Source organism: Nothobranchius furzeri, chromosome 6 (assembly GCF_043380555.1).
Source record: "Nothobranchius furzeri strain GRZ-AD chromosome 6, NfurGRZ-RIMD1, whole genome shotgun sequence".
NCBI classification, from domain to species: Eukaryota; Metazoa; Chordata; class Actinopteri; order Cyprinodontiformes; family Nothobranchiidae; genus Nothobranchius; species Nothobranchius furzeri.
In genome coordinates, this window is record NC_091746.1 from 78,895,453 (window position 1) to 78,917,356 (window position 21,904).

The window sequence follows — 21,904 nt, forward strand, 5'->3', positions numbered from 1 at the left end:
CTTCACCAGCATACTTCCCACCAAGTACCAACCAGTCGAGGGGTGGAATCCACTGTTGTCTTTCAAACTGTCTCCATGTGCAAATGGACAATAAATAACAGGACAAACTAATCGCTATGGCTGTTGGTGAACGCGGCAGTCCTTCAAACACCGTCAAAGAAGAAGAAGAAGCAAACACGTTCTTTTCTCAAAAGTAGTGACATTTTTTTCATGAAATAAAAAAAAACACAAAGGAAGTGACATAAGGCTGACCTCCAGAGCAAGAATCTTTTTGCTGTTACAACAGTTGGCCTAGATTTTTACACTAGAAGGAAGCATCCTTTTTTGGAAAATACACCTGCTGTTGCAGCTATGTGAAAAACCAAAGTATAATTCATACAGGTGGCAAATGCACAGCTTGAAAACAGATGAGCTGAGATCCCCTAATCAATGTATTAATTGTGGCAGGAGTAAGAAGAGAGGAGTGATGAGGAAATTACTAAAACGGGAGGGAGGTTGGAGAAGCATTTCAACCAAGATCACAGCGGACCTGCAAAAATATTTTCACATCAAGTGTCGTGTCGATGTTGCATAAAAACATCCAACTTGCGATAAGACCAAGGATGCTTAAAGCCGCTGGGGTCAAGTCAGAGACTCCTCTTAAAAGAAGACACTTTCTGAGATTATGGGGTGCAAAGAGCAAAGTAACAGATATTGGCTTGTGCAAACTCTTTTCACACATGCTGTTAGGATTCCTGTGTAGATAAATAATGTGGAAAAGGTCCAACTGTACTTCTATACAACCTCACATTCCTGCAAATGTCTTGCTTCTATTTTCTATCTGTGAGAGGGGAAAAGGGCAAGACACATTCCAGCAAATTAACCTGTCTCCCTCACTACCCTCTAGAGTCTGATCTGGTTGGACTTTGGATGGAAGAGTTGCAGCGCTCTGTAGCCATGTGAATGCGGAGGTGGAACTGACCTCTTGCTAGAACATAGCATGTAGTTGTCCATATGTCTTCGGTGTTTCACAACTGTAACCGAGAAATGATGCAAGCAGCATATGAAATATAGATATGTTGGCTGAAATGAATGTATACATGAACAAATGTAATGTCAGTAAAACATTTCCTAAAAAACTGGATCATTTACTGTTTTGTGGAGTGCTGCTGGTAGCCCTGTAGCTACACTTGTTCCCACAGTTTAAGTCTTCAACACTTCCTACGCTCTTTCCTTTCCCATCCTGCTGTACAGAGCACCATGCGAGCTTTTCGCTCTCTCTCTCTTTTTGGTCTAGCAGATTTTTGTGGCCCTTGGATGGTGGTCTCACGATAATTCTCATTCATTTCTGCAGGATCTTATCAAAGATGCAAATGTATGCACTCGTTTCCTGTTTGGGTGTGATATTCTGCAGATTTGCAGGCGGATGTGCTCATTGGGCCAATGGAGGCGCTGCCACACGTCATTTAAAAGAGTTTTTCTTCAGTGAATTTTCTACATTACCAGGCCACCAGAAAACAAACTGCTCTAGCACTTTGGCACTATATGTGAGTCACATCTTCTACGTCAGATCCTTGTAAAAATGACAAGATGTCATTAAAAGTGAAAGAAAGAAAAAAATTAAATTGTGAAAAAATAAAATTTTTCCTCTTAAAAATTGACATCACCCTTTAAATGTGGCCCATAGTTTTAAAAAGCAGGGCTGTTTTTGAGGGATTAAACAAAAGGTAAACAAAGCGAATGGCCCTGCACTTTGGGGTATTATTCTTCAAATTAGGCGATGTAGATCTGTCAACAAACGCATCCCGCTGCCTTCAGGTGGCTGCAGGGGATTAATGAACTTAGAGCAGCTTTTAACAAAGTAGCAGGCAGCTGTGGACAAGTGCTACCAGAATCCCTTAAATGAATTTACAGATCACAGCAGCGACCACTTTAATGATGTTCTGCTTCAGTCTAAACATTTTCTATGCTTCTGGAGCTGCACACACAAGAAATAAAACCCTGATTAGATCATGTTTTTCATCTGTTACTCTCAAGTTTTTGTCTGTAGGTCTTGGTTTGTGGTTGATAAAACATGACACTGCACTGAAAGCACATAACTAGGAGAATAAACATGTTTCCTACAAAAACCACTCCATATTCATCGATTAAAGGAAACTTTTTTTCGCCTTTTCCCCGAAGACCTTTTTATCCATTTGAACCAAATACCTCTCAGATATACACGAGTAATTTCATCTTCAGTAAAGTACTAACCTCTCACAGTTGTACTTGTGAGCATGATGCTGTTCCTGAAATAGAGTCCCTCAAAACAAAACAACTGAGCGCTCATGACTGATGAAAAAAATAGTCTAAATAGTCGAGTGGAACACTTAGGAAGAAAGGATAGATTTGAGTTGTTTGGAAACCATGTATAAAAGAAGAAATGAACGAAGATTTTACAGGTGCTGGCCAGTAAATTAGAATATCATCAAAAGGTTGAAAATATTTCAGTAATTCCATTCAAAACGTGAAACTTGTACATTATATTCATGCAATGCACACAGACCAATGTATTTCCGATGTTTATTACGTTTAATTTTGATATTTATAGGTGACAACCAATGAAAACATCAAATCTGGTATCTCAGAAAATTAGAATATTCTAAAGGCCAATGAAAAAATGTTTGTTTCTCTAATGTTGGCCAACTGAAAAGAATGAACATGAAAAGAATGTGCATGTATAGCACTCAATACTTAGTCGGGGCTCCTTTTGCCTCAATAACTGCAGTAATGCGGCGTGGCATGGACTCGATCAATCTGTGGCACTGCTCAGGTGTTATGAGAGCCCAGGTTGCTCTGATAGTCGTCTTTAGCTCCTCTGCATTGTTGGGTCTAGCGTATTGCATCCTCCGCTTCACAATACCCCATAGATTTTCTATGGGGTTAAGGTCAGGCGAGTTTGCTGGCCAATCAAGGACAGGGATACCATGGTCCTTGAACCAGGTGCTGGTGGTTTTGGCACTGTGTGCAGGTGCCAAGTCCTGTTGAAAGGTGAAGTCTGCATCCCCATAAAGTTGGTCAGCAGCAGGAAGCATGAAGTGCTCTAAAACTTCCTGGTAGACGGCTGCATTGACCCTGGACCTCAGGAAACAGAGTGGGCCAACACCGGCAGATGACATGGCACCCCACACCATCACTGACGGTGGAAACTTTACACTGGACCTCATGCAACGTGGATTCTGTGCTTCTCCGCTCTTCCTCCAGACTCTGGGTCCTTGATTTCCAAAGGAAATGCAGAACTTGTTTTCATCAGAAAACATAACTTTGGACCACTCAGCATCAGTCCAGTCCTTTTTGTCCCTGGCCCAGGCGAGACGCTTCTTGCGCTGTTTCTTGTTCAAGAGTGGCTTGACACACGGAATGCGACACCTGAATCCCATGTCTTTCATGAGTCTCCTCGTGGTGGTTCTTGAAGCGCTGACTCCAGCTGCAGTCCACTCTTTGTGGATCTCCCCCACAGTTTTGAATGGGTTTGTCGTCACAATTCTCTGCAGGGTGCGGTTATCCCTAGAGCTTGTACACTTTTTTCTACCACATTTTTTCCGTCCCTTCGCCTGTCTGTTAATGTGCTTGGACACAGAGCTCTGCGAACAGCCAGCTTCTTTAGCAATCACCTTTTGTGTCTTGCCCTCCTTGTGCAAGGTGTCAATGATTGTCTTTTGGACAGCTGTTAAGTCAGAAGTCTTCCCCATGATTGTGGTGCCTTCAAAACAAGACTGAGGGACCTTTTAAAGGCCTTTGCAGGTGTTTTGAGTAAATCAGCTGATTAGAGTGGCAGCAGGTGTCTTCTATATTCAGCCTTTTCAGAATATTCTAATTTTTTGAGATACCAAATTTGGAGTTTTCATTAGTTGTCACTTATGAATATCAAATTTAAATGTAATGAACATTGGAAATACATTGGTCTGTGTGCATTGCATGAATATAATGTACAAGTTTCACGTTTTGAATGGAATTACTGAAATATTTTCAACCTTTTGATGATATTCTAATTTACTGGCCAGCACCTGTAAATTAAATGTAGAAAATGTTTTAAAAAAAGGCCATCTAATTGATTCTTGTCTTTAAATAGGCTGGTTATTAAATCTTAAATGCATTATTAAATGCTAATCAGAGGTGTAGTTTTTGGCAAAATTAGGTGCAATTTCATTTTATTTTTCAGGTCCCCCTAGTAATTTTTTGGACTGTTGTCCTAGTATATTAGTGTATGGAAGACTTAGTTATCCTAAGTTAAATGGCAAATAGCTGCAACAATGAACAGTGCAAATAAATGTAGACCTATTTGGCAAAAATAGTTGTTTTAATCTTCTCAGTGGCCTAGTGGTAGAGCGTCCACCCTGAGACTGGGAGATCGGGGTTAAAACCCGAATAGGACCCAATGCCACCCTGCGTGACACTCAGATTTAAGGGTTTGGATTGGGAGGTTAAGCCACTAAATAGTTACCGAGCACAGCCACAGCCGCAGCTTACTGCTCCCCACGGGGATGGGTCAAATGCGGAGATGTAATTTCACCAGTGTGTGATGATGACTGTGGGGCTTTATTAAGTGGTGCCACCATTTTACCGTTATATAGAGCTCCGGGAGTTGACGTCACTTCTCCCAGCATGCAACAGTTCAAATCTCAACGGCGCCATATTGGCATGCAGAAGCCCGCAGCTGGACTATTTGTTATTGTCAGAAAACTCAATCAAACGGGAAATATGGTAGATTCCTGTTGTGCCCCAGGATGCAGAACAGACGCGGACGACATAAGGAATGAGCCATCTACAGGATTCCCCAAGATCCGGAGCGCCGCAAACGTTGGATCATTGTAATAAAACGCGCTAGTGACCGGGCTAAAATGAAACTGTGGGGTCCCGAGAGTAAAGATTTTCACTTATGCAGCGACCGCTTCATATCAGGTACTTAAACCAACGTTTCCTCAACTGTGTATGGTGTTTATTTTAAATGCTTTTATTATGATTCTTAGTGGGCTTCCTAAACTTATTTTGCTGTGGCTTTTTCTGTCTTATTACTCACAGCAGCAGGTAAACAGCACGTAAATCTTTGCCTCATTATTTCTGCGTGCTGCCGTTTACGTGTTTTATGATCACAGCAATTAACCAGCTAACCTGTATTAATTTTTAAGCAATGGTTGATCAATTGTCAGATCACACATAAGAAGCACTTTGGATTGCTATTATCTGTCTCACCGAGACAGATCTCAGACAGATCCTGAGACGCTCGTGCCTGACATATTTATTTTATTCACGGGAAAAAAATCTAACTAGTGATTTCTCTTGGCGTTCAGTTTATACATTCAAACAGCACAGCACTCTATTTAAACTACTTACGTGTAAATCTGTTATTTGTCCATCCATTTTCATCCGCTTATATGGAGTCGGGTTACGGGGGCAGTAGCGTCGAGAGGCCCAGACTTCCCTCTCTCAGCCACTTGGGCCAGGTCCGGTAAGAAGTCCGCTCCGACAGCTTCTGGCATTTTTAAAAAGTATCCCAGGGGCACAGTAAGGGTCGGAGATGTTTAGTCTATTTAATTTCTGGCTAGATAAAATGATTTTTTCGGTTTTAAAGTGTGAAGTAAACTCAGACGAAGTAAAATCCAAGCCGATCCCATTCATGTTCATGTTTACGATCCGTGTTTGTTTACCTTTTTTTGCCTGCCAATATGGCGTCTACTAACTGAGAGTCACGTGGGGTCCGGAGCTCTATAGTCATTAAAGAAGCCGAGTCAAAAAGGGAATAGAGGAAACATTTGTGTAGAATAAAAGAAAATTCTGTAGTGTATGGTACAGATAAGTAACCTATAGTAGCTTGTTCTTTTCCAGCCAATCAGAGCTAAACCACAGCCTAACTCATGTTATCAATATCTAAGTGGCTGTGGCAGGTATCTGAGCAGGCAGTTGCCCATTTCCATAATCCATTCCAGAAGGAGTAACCACCTTCATTTGGAGTTGCCCTGATGAATAGAGTTCCATTCTGTCACACAGCTTCACTTTCTAAGTGCATTTGCTCTAACCTGCCATAATATAGTGTCTAAATTGAGCCACCCTAATGTGAAATTAGGGTTCACACTTCCAAAAAAAAGTAGAGGCAGTGTGTGTGTGTGTGTGTGTGTGTGTGTGTGTGTGTGTGTGTGTGTGTGTGTGTGTGTGTGTATTTAAATGCTTCACAGGGGCGTGCCATCTCAGCTTTGAAGTTTTTGTGCATTTATTGTACTTCCATAACTTCTCCCTTTAACTACACTCAGGCCTGGCGGGTGAAAAAAATCCATTCCTACATGGTCACATTTAATTCCCTTCATCATTTTTCAACCGGAATGAGTGAAATTGCTTCTTACCAGCAACTTTGCTCATTAAGAGCTCGGAGAACATTTAAATATTTCTATTTAAAACGCCTTCCCAACAATTCCCAAAAGCCTATTTTACGCTTCTGCCAGTAAGTGGATTAAACTGAATTAAAAAAAGAAAAGAAAAAAGAAGAGAGGCTTTTTGTAGTGCCGTTTACGTTTTGGTGAAATATCACACCTGCTTTATATCAAACAAATAGGTACACTGCAGATCCACCTTTAGTGCAAGACGGGTAATTGATTTAGTTCACTTTGAATGTAGGAGAGCATAAAAATGTGCATATTAATAATAAAATCACACACTTGGCTATTTGGTTGAGGCTCACGAGCCAAGTAGCATACCTTATTTGTCTCGTACCATATTTTATTATTATTTTATTATCATCCATCTGTCCTCGTAAAAATGGGTCTCTCCTACCAAAAGGATGCTGTTGTAAATCAATCCAAATGGCTGTATATTAAAAAATAATTGTCTTTATTGGTACAAATTTGTAGTTTTTATTTTTCTAACCCAGCCAAAACCTTTTTCCACCAGAAAGCACTTTAGAGTCCTCTGGCTCTGGAAAGCATTGTACGAGTCTGGGTAATTTATCATCACTTATCATTTATTAAATGACTAAAACAGTCATTTAAGCTGCATCTTTATTTTTAGGCTTTTTTCTCTTAAACTAAAAGAAAACAATTTTACCTATATATATATATATATATATATATATATATATATATTTATATATATATATATATATATATATATAGGTAAATTGTTTTCTTTATATATATATATATATATATATATATATATATATATATATATATATATATATATATATATATATATATATATATATTCATTATATATTCAACCTAGTAACAGTAAGAGATTTTTCGAAACAGTACTTTGGACAATGAAAGAGATGAAGACCTTCTTTGACTGCCAGTTGTCCGTCTACTCAGAGCGTCGTTTGTGTTTTGGTATTTTTCTTCAGCACACTGATTATGGCGCAACAAGAGATCTCATACAAAAGATAGCCCTGCTAAATATTGAAACATTTTCTTCAATATTAAACGATGTCTATTCACACCCGGCACCATTCATCTAAAACGCACAAAGCTTCTCCATCAGCTCCCGCCAGTTCATCCTGACAACAAAACCCGCCATTTTTCTGGTCAATATGGAGTTTTGTCGGGCAGCTTTTATTTGGCTCAAAAGACTTTGATGAATGTTTCCCTTCATTGACTTTATGATTTGACAGCCCGGGCTCACACAATAGCAACGCTGTAGCACACACACGGCTTTCTCCTAGGTTGGTTACACATTCACATACTTTCAGGAACCAATTGGAAACTTAAACCTGAAACTGCCTGAATAGCATGTTGTCATTTGGAGATGCTGGTGTGGATTCCCTCATTTTCATGTATTACGCAAGCAGAGACTTCTGGAAAAGGTTTAAATAGGTGGCAAGAGACCCCAAATAGTGAATGGTTAAAACTTAACTAGTAAGAAAAGCATTCATTTGATCCAAAAGAAATCGATGACTATCACTTCCTTTGCTTTTTCCTCTACAGTCATGCCTCGTTTTGCTGAACAAGTGGAGGTAGCCATTGAGGCCCTGAGCACGAACCCCCCACAGTCATTTGAGGAGAACGAGTTCATTGACGCGTCCCGTCTGGTGTATGACGGTGTCCGTGACATCAGGAAAGCTGTCCTCATGATTCGGGTACGTCTGAAGAGCACTCACTGACATTCATTGAGATGTCCTAAAATCAAACACACCTGTGAGTTCTTAAAAGTCTTTAATCCTCTAATCAACTCCTTCCTCTGGCTATGGATGTAACATCCGAAATAAATCATCTACGTTCTGATTTTGTTCAAGAACACAATACATCCGTCTTAACGAGTGATAGCATGGCATTTGTTTTAGGCATGCACAAAACGTCTGGATCTACAAACACTAGCGCAATTTGGTAATTGAGTATTTAAAGCAGGATTGGCAGCACTGGCCTCCTGCATATGCTACATCTCCACCATATCATTCATGTCGCTCTAGCGTAATCTCCCCGCTCATAGGTGGGTACTAATGCAGTGTAAGAATTGGTGCTGTGAGCAATCGTGGCCTAAGTTGGTAGGAACGTCATGGCAATGAGCTACTGATGTATAGAGAGGTTAGGGAGGGATGCAGTGTATAAGAGAGCAAAACCTATTGGGCTAGTACCCACCGTGTGAAGATTACCTGGTCAAAGATAGAGATCTTCCAAATTTGCAGTGATACAGCCATGTTCAAATTGGTCATGGAGGAAGTAGCAGCGTCTTGATTCAGTGTGAATGGGACATTAGTGAGTCTACTTTGAGCTTGCTTGATTAAAAAAAAAAAAAAAAAAAAAAACATGTATTTTCTTTTACTGCCTAGAATCACCTGAGGACACAAATTGTAGTCTTTTAAAATTTGGAATAATAATTAAAAAAATGTAAGTTTCACAATCATTCTAACTTTGGACTTGTTGGCTCAACCATGACTTACAACACAAATATTTCACAACTCATTTTATTTGGAATAAACATTTTTAGTCTGCTGGTTGACATGCTTTAGTTGATATTTCATGACATACATCTGCCTTCAGGATGAGGACAAACATAACTACATAAAATCTGCCACTGGATCTGTTTTATAGAGCTGTTATGATAAAAAGGGTTCTAAATAACAAGATACTGGCAGCTCCACGGCCACACACACACACACACGCACACACACACACACACACACACACACACACACACACACACACACACACACACTGATATTACTGTATCCACTTTTTTTTCTTCTTTTTACCCAAACTGGCCCTCCTCTTTTCACCGTGTAATTCATTTATTCAACTTTCTGCAGGCTGGAAGCTTTCCCAGTGCAGCTTGGGAAAAAAAAAATCTAATTATGGAAAATAATTTGATGTTGGTAAATAATGTAAAACAGGCAGCTTTGAACTGCCCGGGACCAGCTGGCTTCATAATCCCATCCAAGTTCAATTACTCTCTGAGGAAACAACATGGAAGTTCTGTGCTTTCTCAGTTGTTTGACTTCATCATACAGAAAGCAAATGTTGGCGCCATATATAAGGGATTTAAAATTCCTGTGTAATTTCTCTCCCACTTAAACCGAGTAATAACTCCTTTTGGAATTGAGACGTCGTGAGAACTCAGTGGATTAAGAAGCCGATTCTCCACGGTGTGAGGCAGGTCTACAGAAGAAAGCAAGGTTATAAAACTTCTTACAAGCAAAGTTGTTTGGTTGGCCTCAACATTCCCACATAAGGGCCTGAATATTTAGAGTGGGTAGATAGTAAGATAAAGAGCCAAGTGGTAAGCACAAGATATTTTTTAACATCCAGCAAACAAGCAATTGGACAAGCATGATATGGGCCAGTGTGTTGGAAATCAACCTGCTCTGAAATAAGTGAAAGTGTTGCATGGATTGGATCATGCTGCCTAACACTTCTCATGGCTTTATAACAGGACAGCAGGATTTCTACAAGCTTGTAAAAGGATGATTAAATAAAAATAAAAAACTCCAAATGATTTAACTCTCGGTCAGAATGACCAGGAGGTAAACAGCAGAAACATCCTGTGCACATAAGTGGACAGTCTCCTAGGTAACCAGCCATCTGAGTTGGCACCTCGCCTGCGTCACATTGTGACCTCATTGAAACAAATGAGGGGGCTGCATGTTTTCACACAATCTTTATGTATGAGCAAGCAGTGTTTTTGTCCGGTTGTGTGCTACATTACTTCAGTGAAATTCAAAAAGCAACACAGTTTGTTGGTGTCGGTTGGAAAGAACCAGATTCACGCTGACCTCCATATGTTCTGGTTGCCCCCAAGTTACACACGCTAGCTCCTGGCAGTTATTTTGCCCAGTCCCACTGCAGATCTTTGTTACACATTAAGAAGTAACCATGTGTTACGACCATTACCAACTGAATGGCATAGCTAAAGCCAATAACCCAGGTAAATACCCAGCTTTGCCATCCTGTTGGTAGCTAGTTTAACCCTCTTCATAAATGTGTTTGTGTCTGATAAGAGCAACACTGAGTCAAACTCTATTTAAAGTGAAAGCAAACTTGACACAATGGACCAGAACCATTGATGGGAGTAACGCCGTTTAAAATAACGGCATTACTAACGGCGTTCTATTTTGGGTAACGGAATAATCTAATTAATTACATTTCCTACTGTTGCAACGCCGTTACCGTTACTGGGGATGGAAGGTTGTGCGTTACTATGTGCTTGTCGAACGTTGAGCAACAGTGTGAGGCTTTCTGACCGCCACACTTCAGCTGCAGCCAGGGAGAGAGAGGTGTCGGTAACGCGCTTACAAACACCATGATGATTGGCCGGGTGGGCGGAAACCCTCAGTGTCGCAGTCACTGCATGCTGTAGAAACAGCAGTGACGGGAATAACGCCGTTTAAAATAACCGCGTTACTAAACTAATATTTTTTTTCAGTAACGAGCAAACTAATTAATTACCGTCTTCTTTTATCTAAACCTTCCTTTCTGTTACTGATAATTAAAAGCATGCATTAAGCAGTGCGGTGTCTTGAAGCTGTCATCAGCTGATCAGGAGCTAAAGAGGCAGATGTTTTCATCCAAACACATCACGGCCCGTGAAGAACGAGGAAGACGTGATGAATAGTCTATGCCCTTCTTAGCGTGACAGCAGGACGTCCTGAAGGTCCGCTCACCTCTTCACCGCTCAGACGTCCTGATGTTCTACCTTTCTAGATCATCCAGCTGTAACCTGTTTCTGATCATGTCTTTAGTCCCGCTGTAACACTGATGCATCAGTCTCAGACGTCATGGAGCTCAGGTGTTATTAGAACTACCTGTGTGTGTTTACCACCCAGCTTCAGCTCTTCTGTGGTTGGGTCTGACCCAAGTTAGTACATTTAAGTCCTCCATCAGGCTTGTGCCTCTTCTAGTGTCGCTTTAAAGGATTATTATTTATTTATTTAACCGTTACTAGATTAGCAGCAACAAAAATGCTACTACACAATTATGTGAAGCTGGGAAATTTAAACACTGTGCAAATTTACATTTATTTCTGTAATTTAACTAGACTGAGAGACCATTTAAAGGCTCAGGAACCTTTACAGGTGTTTATATTTGCAATTTTAAATTTTACCTGATTGGGGTCTTGTTAAAAATCACACAGTGACCTTTTAATAGTCTAGATTAGTGTAATGTTCCTGTTAGTAGTTCCTCCTGTTAAGTGCTTATTTATTTAAATTATTCAGGTTTATAAAAACATTTGGACATACATTTTATTATGTTCCAGTCATTAGTCGTTTATATTTCACTATTGTAGTAATTTATAGTAAATTAAGTAAGTTTAATTAACCCATTTTTCTTGCATTCTTTAATGAAAAAAGTAACTAAGTAGTTATTTTTCTAGGTAATTAGTTACTTTTATAATCACGTAATTCTGTAAATAACTGAGTTACTTGTTTGACAAAGTAATTAGTAACTATAACTAATTACTTTGTAAAAGTAACTCTCCCAACACTGACCAGAACATGGAAAAGTTTCATCTTTTTAGAAAAAAATGTGTCAAAAAAATTTAAAGGATAATCAATGTTTGAAAAAAAAAACCAAATCAAATAATCTAATAATCAATAAAATTCATCAAATAAGCAGTCAAATAGATCAAAGTTTGTGATTAAAAACTCATCACAATCTACCAGCTGTTTTTGTTGCCCTGGCAAGCCATATGTAAATGTATAGTCTGGCCATGAGCCCCCCACCCCCACCCCCCACCCCCCACCTCCCCAGTTAAGAGGCAGAATCAACAGTTGTCTTTCAAACTGTTTCTGCACACAACTGGACAGTGCTTGGACCAATCAGTGAACAACGTGATATACTCACCTCTACGGATTTCAATCAACGGGGCGGTCCAAGAGCTTTTTCTGCTCTTGTCTCAAAGAAAGGCTTAAGTATATATCAACTAAAGTTGATGCAAAAACCGTTTCGAACGAGCACCGTTCCTAAGCTGGTGCCATCTTGGTGCATGTTCTCTAGCGCAGCTTCTAGAGCTAAGCTTGTCTACAAACAAGACACAAAACTGTTCGGGCCAGTGGTATATCTGCTAAAGCTAGCGTAGCTGAACTAACCTGTAGAGCAAAATGTTTGCTACTGCAACGGTTGTTCTAGATTCCTAAGCTAGTTCTTTGTTGTATGTGAAGAAACGTAAACTTCGTTTAGAGTTGTATGTCATACCGTAGATAGGCCCTTGTAGTTGTTCATCCTCAAAAGCATCATTTACATCAACCATTACTGGTGAAGACAATATCTATGTCAGCTTGGCTTTACTTAGCTACACCTGAGCATAATTTACGATTAGATCTTTTTTTTGGGGGGGGGGGGGGGGGGGGTCCAGAGGCAGAGTAGTTAAAACATAAAACTCACACTACTGAGGTTTATTAAAGGATCAATAAAGATTAACATCCCAAACATTGTTAATCCAGCCCTTAAGCAAACAGATCTAAATAAACATGTGGATGATACTCAGATGTAAATTTCCAGAACACACCGAATAGACAAACACTCTCTGGTGTAGTTGAATGACACCTCACTACACCCGGCTTTATCTCTTTTGTAATCGTTTCCCCACTTCACCAGCGCTAATTCCACATGCTTTATGTTTTTCCTTTAATTAAGAAGTAATTTGGCATTTCTACATTTTTTAAAGTCCATCACCCAGTTGTTTTCTGGCCGGAGACCTTGCTTGAGGGATGTAGGCATATATACTAAACCCTTCTCATTTTTTCTGTCTTGTTTGAGCTTTCAACACACATCCTCTTGAGTCATTTCCTCAGACAATTTAATTCTAAGTTATGTTGCATCACTGTCTGTGAGCCGGGTTTGGTTTGAATTAAAACTCCATTTGAGGCGCTGCCTACTGAAAACAATGCTGACAAATGTATGAGAAGAATGTAAGATTTTCACACAATCCATCTTGAAGTGAAAAGGAAACTGCAGGTTTGAGATGTCGATGTAAGGAATAGTATTTCTGCTTTATTTCCCTTTCCCTGTCTTTACCTTTGAATGTTACACCCTGACTTTGTCTTTGTGCTTCATGCAGACACCAGAGGAGCTTGAAGACGACTCGGACTTTGAACAAGAAGACTATGATACTCGCAGCAGGACCAGTGTCCAGACTGAAGATGACCAGCTTATTGCAGGACAGAGCGCCCGGGTGAGCAGATATTGACTTCCCGCTGTGCTGCACTTTTTCTGATGTGTCCCAGAATCTCTAACAAATAGACAGAATGAAGAAAGGGTGTCTGGTTTGACTAAGAGGTGAGCAGAAATTTACCATCTATATTCCCAACACCCTCCGCAGTTCCCCAGCTGCACATGCATCAGGTCTTAGTTCCACTTGAATTTAAATGATCCCAACAAGCACCACTATTTGAAATAAACTCCAGTTAGGGATGTGGCAGGTGTAAAATTGCAATCACAAACAAAATAGTAATTACTCAACTCCCCTCAGACACTCCCCAAAATGTAGCATTGTGCCATGCCAAGGCCTCAGTCATGATCGCCAGGGTCTGAGCTTTGTTGCACATTAGCAATTTTTCACTTGGGGCCCAGCTTAAAGGACATTAAGAGGGTATCAGTGCCTGCTCCCCTCCAGCTACACAGAGGCTCTAGCGGTGTGTTGCATGTTGAATGGATTGTGGATGGCAGGAGTGTGACTTGGCTCAATTCCTCTCCCTGTGGCCCAGACTTGCCTGGGTCTCTGTACAGTCGGCACTCATTGGGGTAATGCTCAGAAAAAAGAGGGAAATAAATCCAATCAATGCAGCAGCAGCTTATTTCATTTTTGTACTGTACTCTTCTGTACTGTACAGCCAAAACACACATAATGATGGCTTTTAAAAAATAAAACCTCAACCCTTTATCTTTAGTGGGCCCTAGATGCATCACTGCATTAAAGCTACATCAAACAGCAGCAAGCCAGTGGTTACCTTTAAACAGTCTCTACTTCGTTAGCATATGTGTATTCATAAGTTTTATTGTTTACACATTCACTACTTTTCCTGCTTTGGTGTTACCATTATCACATTTCTCTGATTGGCCAATCAGGTGGTTGATGCTTTCAAACATTTAAAATTTTCTTTAAAAAAAAAAAAAAAGATCTATTTTACAACTGAGTTCATGCAGAAATCCGTAGTTTTTGTCAAAGGGCAGAAAAATGTATCCCACCGTATGCCCTTCTCCTTACTTCTGTTATCACGGCTGGAAGAAGCACATTTTGTTCATGAACACACACCTATAGCCGGACAGCAGAGCTAAAAACACACCGTTTTACAATTTTTATTCTCACATTGTGCTGTTTAATCATATAATTATATTCTAAAGACTTACTTGTCCATAAGTAATGTTGCCAACTTTGCATCAGTCCAGGTATATCCTCAAACGCCTGTGCATGCTCTGAGATTGACATCTTTACGTACGCAGGTGTCTAACGCTGTTGGCTAATGCTGAATGACCCAAATTGCATGGGGCTCTTAATGGAGGCACTGAGGGGGCTCAGCAATATTAAAACATTTTATTGTCCATCATTATACCACAGGACATGGTAAGACTATCACTTTTATGGATTCCTGAAAATCATACACGATTCCTGCAAGTGGGGAAAACCCTGGATTGTTGCTTTAATTTAACTTTGTGCTCTTTTGCCAGTTACCCTTTAATTAATGCATTAATTGAACCGGTCCTAGCCGTAATTTGACAGTCATATTCATGACTTTGAACAGGATTTTTAAAAATATATTGGCATAGAAATAATTAAGTTGATTTAGTCTTGATTTACTGTGGCATTAATCTAAAGTTACTTTAGTCCAAGGTTAACAAACTGATAAAGACATTTTTCACTTAACTGTACACAGGGAGGAAGGCGAGTTATTTGGAAATTAACGTTTTGATGAAATCTAGAGGTGACTGTGGGGGGTCTCTGTGTGTGAAGTACTTTTGGGTTTGTGTATTTATACTCCCACTAAGGCTCCTGCAGTGTAACATTGCGGGGCCATCTAAGCTAAAATGCATCAACACTTGTACACAATGAAGCACAGCAACAAGTGTTAGCTAGGTTTTTATTTATTTATTTATTTTTGGCATTCAGTAAAGCTTCGAGTGGGCAGTTTATTTATTTATTTATTTTTTGGTAACATTTTGAAGTTGCAACATGTCTCTTTGTCATAATTTCTAACTCCAGTGCCATAATGAAAAGATTAATTAACACATCTCTCTGATGGGGACATATGAGAAAAAAAAAACAGTGTGTAGATTTTCACAACATGTAGTTTACATTTCCTATCGCCAAAGATCTCGTCAAAGTTTCTCACCTTGTTTGATGTCACCCGTTTTTGCACCTCCAGACAGTGCGATGCCCTCTGAGATGTGAAATTTTGAAAGCAAGTGCAGCCATAAAAGAGGCATTTCCTGTAAACTGGTGGTGATCTGCTCAGTCTGCTGCAGTTCGTCGTGTCCGGATAAAGTTAGCTCTGCTCTCGCAGCCCGGCTAGTCCACACCAGAGCTCTGTCTTTCTCCTCAAACAGACAAGGGGAAGTGTAATCCATTTTTTTCCACAGGAGCTGATATGAGCACACTGAGGTTTACAGTTGTGATCCCTCCAAGCCCATTCACTGTGTGAATATCGCACAAAGGACACATGCACGATATATGTTTTACCCCCTCAAGCTCGCTGTTTTTCTGTTTCTCAGAGTGCAGGAAAATCTAATCAGGTTCAGCGCAGTCCTGGGAGCTTATGGGCTTTTACTTTTGAAGAGCTTTGCCTGTCACTTTTATTGTGCTTTCACACAAGGCAAAGTTATTAAATGGGCAAACCGAAAAGAACAAATAACAGGGAGGAAAGAAAGAAAGAAAAACGAGCAGCGTACAAAAGTCAGAGTACAAGTCGTGTGGCAGGCCGTGGATAATTCACAGGCAGCCAAACACACCGTAAACAGTTCTAAACACAGTGATTGGATAACCCTGCTGATAGGTCATCCATAAAATTGAACTCTGAGTGTCTGGGCAGTTTATTTCAAATGAAACAAATTAAAGTCATTTCAAGACAGCGCTCGTGGTGAAGAAACCCGGAAAGCTCCCTAATCCCTGCAGACGTGGCCCAGTCGCAGAGTGTATTGGCACGGCTCTCCCTCGGCTGGATTTGCCACTATGTTAAGCTCCCAAGGCTCGCTCCTTGTTGTTATCAGTAAAGAAGGGGAAGGGATTTGGGGATAAGTGAATTCTAGAGAGCCGTGGAGGAGGTGGGTGGGGGTGCAGCACCGAGAGCCTTCCTGCTCCCTTGACGTCCCAATTGGCTCATGTGTTTACCCCTGTGCTGCAGCTTTCCTTTGCGTTCACAAACCCCTTTTCTCTCCCTTTCCTCCCTGACACGCTCTCTTTTGTCACACCATTTTCAGAGTGAATTGGTATACTAACCAAATGCCTCCCTGTCTCTCCTCTACCTCCCTTGAACCCTGTTTCAAGTCAGGGAATTTTCACTCTAAATTGTTGAGTTTCAAGAGACTTTGAGCTCCTTTTATTCGTGTGGGAGAGCAGTCTGCTTTGGTTCACTGTTTGTCTTAGGCACAAAGGAAATGTTCTCGTTCTACTCAGAGACATAGCTGCATAGAATAAATAATACATTTCAATATACACGATCTCACTCAACATTGGAGTCGAGTAAAACCGTACGTTCCTTTGACACCAGCTGCACACAGTTGAGTTCAATTATGGGAATGAGCTTAAATAATTAATGTCTCAACAGTTGGGTGCAGGAACAACATGAACAACACCAAATATGCTAATTGAGCACCTTCCAGTGCTGAAGTCACACAGTTCTGCTGAATGCCACGGCACAACAACGCACTATGCAGCAACATGTTTCAGAAAGTAGCATCCCAAAGAGCCACTGACATGACAAAATGTCAAGCTTAGACGACAAAAACCGGTAAAAGTCTTTAGTTGTTTTAGATTAAAGCTGCTAAAGCAAATGTGGAAAACTAATTAGCTTAAAACGTTTTATCATGCCGCTTAACAACGTTCAATATAGCTCTAATATATATTTTGGAGATTAAAAACTAATAATCAAGTGGTTCTCATCGGTCTTGCTGACCACTGCAGTTCCCTGGGTCTTCCACTAATAATGCACTCGTGTATTCAGTAACAGATGTGAGAGGTTCTCCGCTCAATAATATCAGAGAAGGAGAAACAGCCGGCTGCTACCACTTCTTTAGGACAAACTACCAGAGTCCCAAAAAGAAAAACACCATTTGAAGTCACAACAAAAGATGCTTGGACGTAGAAAAGGTGACTGGTGTTTAGCGCTATCTTGTTTGGTCCAACATTGCTGGTTTCCATTTTCCGGCAGAAGCGTCTCAGGGCAGATGCACGAGGGGAGGGGTGAGTGTCCGTGACCGTGTTGGCGTTCAAAACCTAGCTTGTTTGCAGATTCATTATAACAGCTTTAACATTAAATATTTAATTATTTATTTAAGAGTTTATATCAGCCAGAAAAAAAAAAATTCTAACTGGAAAAGACCTGTTCAGAGTCCCCTAGTTTCTTGATTTTGCATGATGGTTTAAAATTCTGAATAAAAAGTTATTTAGGGTCCAGCTGGTATTTTACTAAATATGAGTAAGAATAAACTGCTGCAGAAGCAAAAGCTGGACTGTGGGAGCATAAAATAAACAGCTTTTCATCTTCTCATGTGGAAAGATTCTAGAATAAGTAGATTACTAATCTGAAAGTTCTGCTGAACTCTTAAATAAACAAGTAGAAACTGAAACAAAGTAGTAAGATTTGTTATCTTTAATCATAGAATTAGGAAAAACCCCATTTTTGGCTTGTTTGTTTATACAAAACCATAATGATCAAAATTTAAACATTACATAATCAATTTCCCTCTGGGATTAATAAAGTATTTTTGAATTGAATTGAATTGAAAAGAACAACTTTTAGGTTTTATAGATTTTTTTTATTTTTTATTTTTACACGAATCTGCTGCTTGACCACCAACCACCTCTTAGTTTTTTTGACACCTTGGTCAAATATTGGCCTAAAGTAAACGACTGAAGGATTCGACTGCTGACTGAGTTCATGTACAGCAGCGTATGTGTCTGCACACACATCTATTATACATAAAATCACACATTAAACAAGGAAGCAGCTGCAATAAGTGAAAGCAGCACATGCAAGCAAAGCTTCAGCATGACTGTAAGTGTTGCTCTGCTAGAGTCACTTGTGTTTTGAATTCTTCATTTCTTGTTGTGCAGTCTAAATTCATATTAACTTGGTATTTGTTTTAACTGTGAGTGTTTTCACCCCACATGCTGTTTAATAGGATTTGCCTCCACACTGTTGTTTGTGCTTCTTGGCAATAGCAGCAGAGGAAATCTACACTGGGCTTTAGGGGGGCTGGTTCTGCTTGTTTATTTATACCATTTGGTTTTTTTTTCCTTCTTTTTAAAAACTACCCACCATCAAAGCTTTGCACCACTGCACTCTGAGAGCAATCAGCAGGCCCAAACTTACCGACGAATCCGTTGACTGCCGATGAGAAAAGTTGCACCGCTGTGCCGGTCTATTTCTGTCTGTAATTTCAATTTTTTCTTTAATACCCGCGCCTGCCCCTCCCTCTATAATCCTGCTCATTTCCTTTCAAAGAATCTCAGGAGGACAAGTCGTCCATGTTTTTTGTTTTCATTTTTCTCCCGACACATCTGCCAGGGGACACGGTCGAAGTGACGCACGTCTCGCCGGCCTCACCCCACACACCAACTTTAGAGAGAGGAGAGGGGATAAGGAGGATGGGGTTATTACAGCATTAAGAGAATAGCAGTTCTTGGAGGACAGTGAATAATAGCTTAGGTTAAAAAACTGATGGTGACTTTTCTTTTTTTGTTTTTACTGTACCCGTTCTCTCTCTGCGCCTTTGGAGTCAATAGAATCGACCTAATGGAAACCGGGCTACTCTTCATTCCACTTCACCTCACTGACATAATGTTGAACAAATGCATTATTCATTCTCTGGTCTAAGAGGCAAAGTAATTATACATTTATCTTCCAAATAATACAGGGTCCTAACTGCGCTTGTGACCTCGCCACAAGATTTATGCCATTTTGGACCTGCCCCCAAAGGCAGCTGAGAGAGCAAATGTATTTTCATAGATGAGAGGGGGAAAATGAAGGCAGAAAAGGATTTACTTTTTGTAGGTATAACATGTCAAGGGGTTTGCAAAGGTCCAGCCATTAAAAGCAAAAGTTGGCGCTTCATTTGGAAATGTCTCATGAGGTTTTTTTGGGTTTTAGTTTTGTAGAGCTTTTAAACGTATAGCAAACAGAAAAAAATGAGCAAATATAGAATAAGCATTACATTTATATTCTGTTTCTTAAGTTTTCCACTTTTCACCATGTTTTTCATTCTTCTTTCATTCTCCTCTCTCCTTAACTCCCTACTTTACATTTCTTTTTATTTCTAAACCATCTCGCTTCAATTTTCTGCTCAGCTTCACATTTTCAGTTTCTTTTCCTCCTCTAATGCTTTCGTCTCCCCGTCTTGCCTGTAGGCCATCATGGCACAGCTTCCACAGGAGGAGAAGGCGAAGATAGCAGAGCAGGTGGAGAGCTTCAGACAGGAGAAGTGTAAGCTGGATGCAGAAGTTGCCAAGTGGGACGATAATGGCAATGACATCATTGTGCTAGCCAAGCAGATGTGCATGATCATGATGGAAATGACAGATTTCACCAGGTAAATTCAATTAACACAAGTGTGTGTGTGTGGGGGGGGGGGGGTAGCCATCGTTCTTCATCAGGCTTCCTTTCTTCTGGATCAGAGTTTAACATATCTGGAAAATTGGTTATCTGATGTTTGTGTGAAAATGGTGATCTACTCCTCAATTAAAAGGCAGAGAACAAACTAAAAAGTCTGCGCTTATTGCAAATCAGAGGCCTGATTAGTCATGAGTGTTTGTGCCTGTGGTGCTATGACTGCACCATTATTACGTGGCGCTGACCTCAGTTACTCAGACTGGCGTGAGCAAAAGGAATGAGCATTTTTTTCTTAGAAAATATCAAAAATGACATAATACACACACATGCACACACCCTTGAAAACTTTTGCTGTGAATGCAGTAAATGTTACTTCATTAAATTTAGTCCAACTAACATCTTTGAGATGAGTCATCAGGGATAAAGATATTAGTTTTGAATAATGTAAAAGGTTTTATTGTTGTATGGTTGTAGTGTCACATTTCCAATGTGCATGTCCCTATTAATTCTTTTACAGAGGCAAAGGTCCGCTGAAGAACTCCTCAGATGTGATCAACGCGGCTAAGAAAATTGCAGAGGCTGGTTCCAGGATGGACAAACTGTCTCGCGCTGTTGCAGATCAGGTAGCTTCGTCACTTCATCTGCGTCTGCCACTATCACTTCTTATCTTATTTGTGCCTTTCTGTGCACACGTAAGTGTACCTGACTGAGTCTTGGCAGCTGGCAGGAGGGCAAATATTTTATGTAGACTAAGGGGGCATGGCCAATGGAAACCTTTACTGTGAGAGTTGATGAGTGTAGCTGGAGAGGTGTAGTTGTGTTGCTGCATGAATTTGTCTCCCAGTGGGGCCAACGCTGAGAGAGCAAGACAGCAGAACCAAGTTGTGTCTCTAGTATAATTAGCTTCCAACCGAGCTGATGCATTCATTATCAAATGAGTACCTCTCTAAAACATGCTGACAGACAATTTTCAATATCTAATCAATCAGTTCTGAGTGAACGGGTGTTTATGCTGCAGAGGTGAGTGTACACACAACGAACTGGGAGGTGTTTCAAAACAGTGACTCCAGGTAATGCATAATGTTCTTTTTCTTCGTTTCATCTGTCTCTAATAAGAAGCACGGATACCTTCGGCTCAAGCCCCACTGATACACCGAGGCTGCCTGTTGTCTTTGTAATTGCAACTGCTGTTAGCTTGCAAACCCTTGGAATAATTACTGTAGGTTTCAGTATCACATGCTGAGCTTTTATCCGGGGCTGCTGAGCTGAAGTAATGCTGGAGCTGAAATCGACTTTTCAACTCACAATAATAAAACCGTTTTCTGAAGTTCTGACGTCTCCACATATCTTTTAGATCTGTACCTGCAAATTTATATATGCATATTTATAGGTATGCATTATAAATAAAAACATATATATATAATGCAATTACATATAATGCAATATAAACGTATATAATGCAATTACTTTATGTATTTGATTTTTCTGTTTCAAAAAATCACTATCCATTCAGGGCTTAATTTGAGCCGGATCTTGCCGGAACAAGATCTGGGAACTATCTTATTTTGAAAGGACCGTTCCAGCAACTGTCTGCTAGGATCCGGCAACTCACGCAACAAACTGGAAGCCCTCAGCACACCCAGGGGAGCCCGAAACGATCCTGGTTCAACTTATATTACATTATCTATGTGGACTCTCCAGGGA

General features: G+C 40.2%; 1 protein-coding gene across 1 annotated transcript in view; it reads left to right on the forward strand.

Moving 5' to 3' along the window:
- The window catches only part of ctnna2 (catenin (cadherin-associated protein), alpha 2), a 439,259-nt gene that overhangs the window by 396,390 nt on the left and 20,965 nt on the right, over positions 1-21,904 (forward strand). Inside the window, exons 13-16 of the mRNA XM_015943640.3 lie at positions 7,932-8,083; positions 13,498-13,611; positions 19,999-20,180; positions 20,718-20,823. Of these exons, the coding sequence (XP_015799126.1) occupies positions 7,932-8,083; positions 13,498-13,611; positions 19,999-20,180; positions 20,718-20,823 (554 nt within the window). The remainder of the gene's footprint in view (positions 1-7,931; positions 8,084-13,497; positions 13,612-19,998; positions 20,181-20,717; positions 20,824-21,904) is intronic.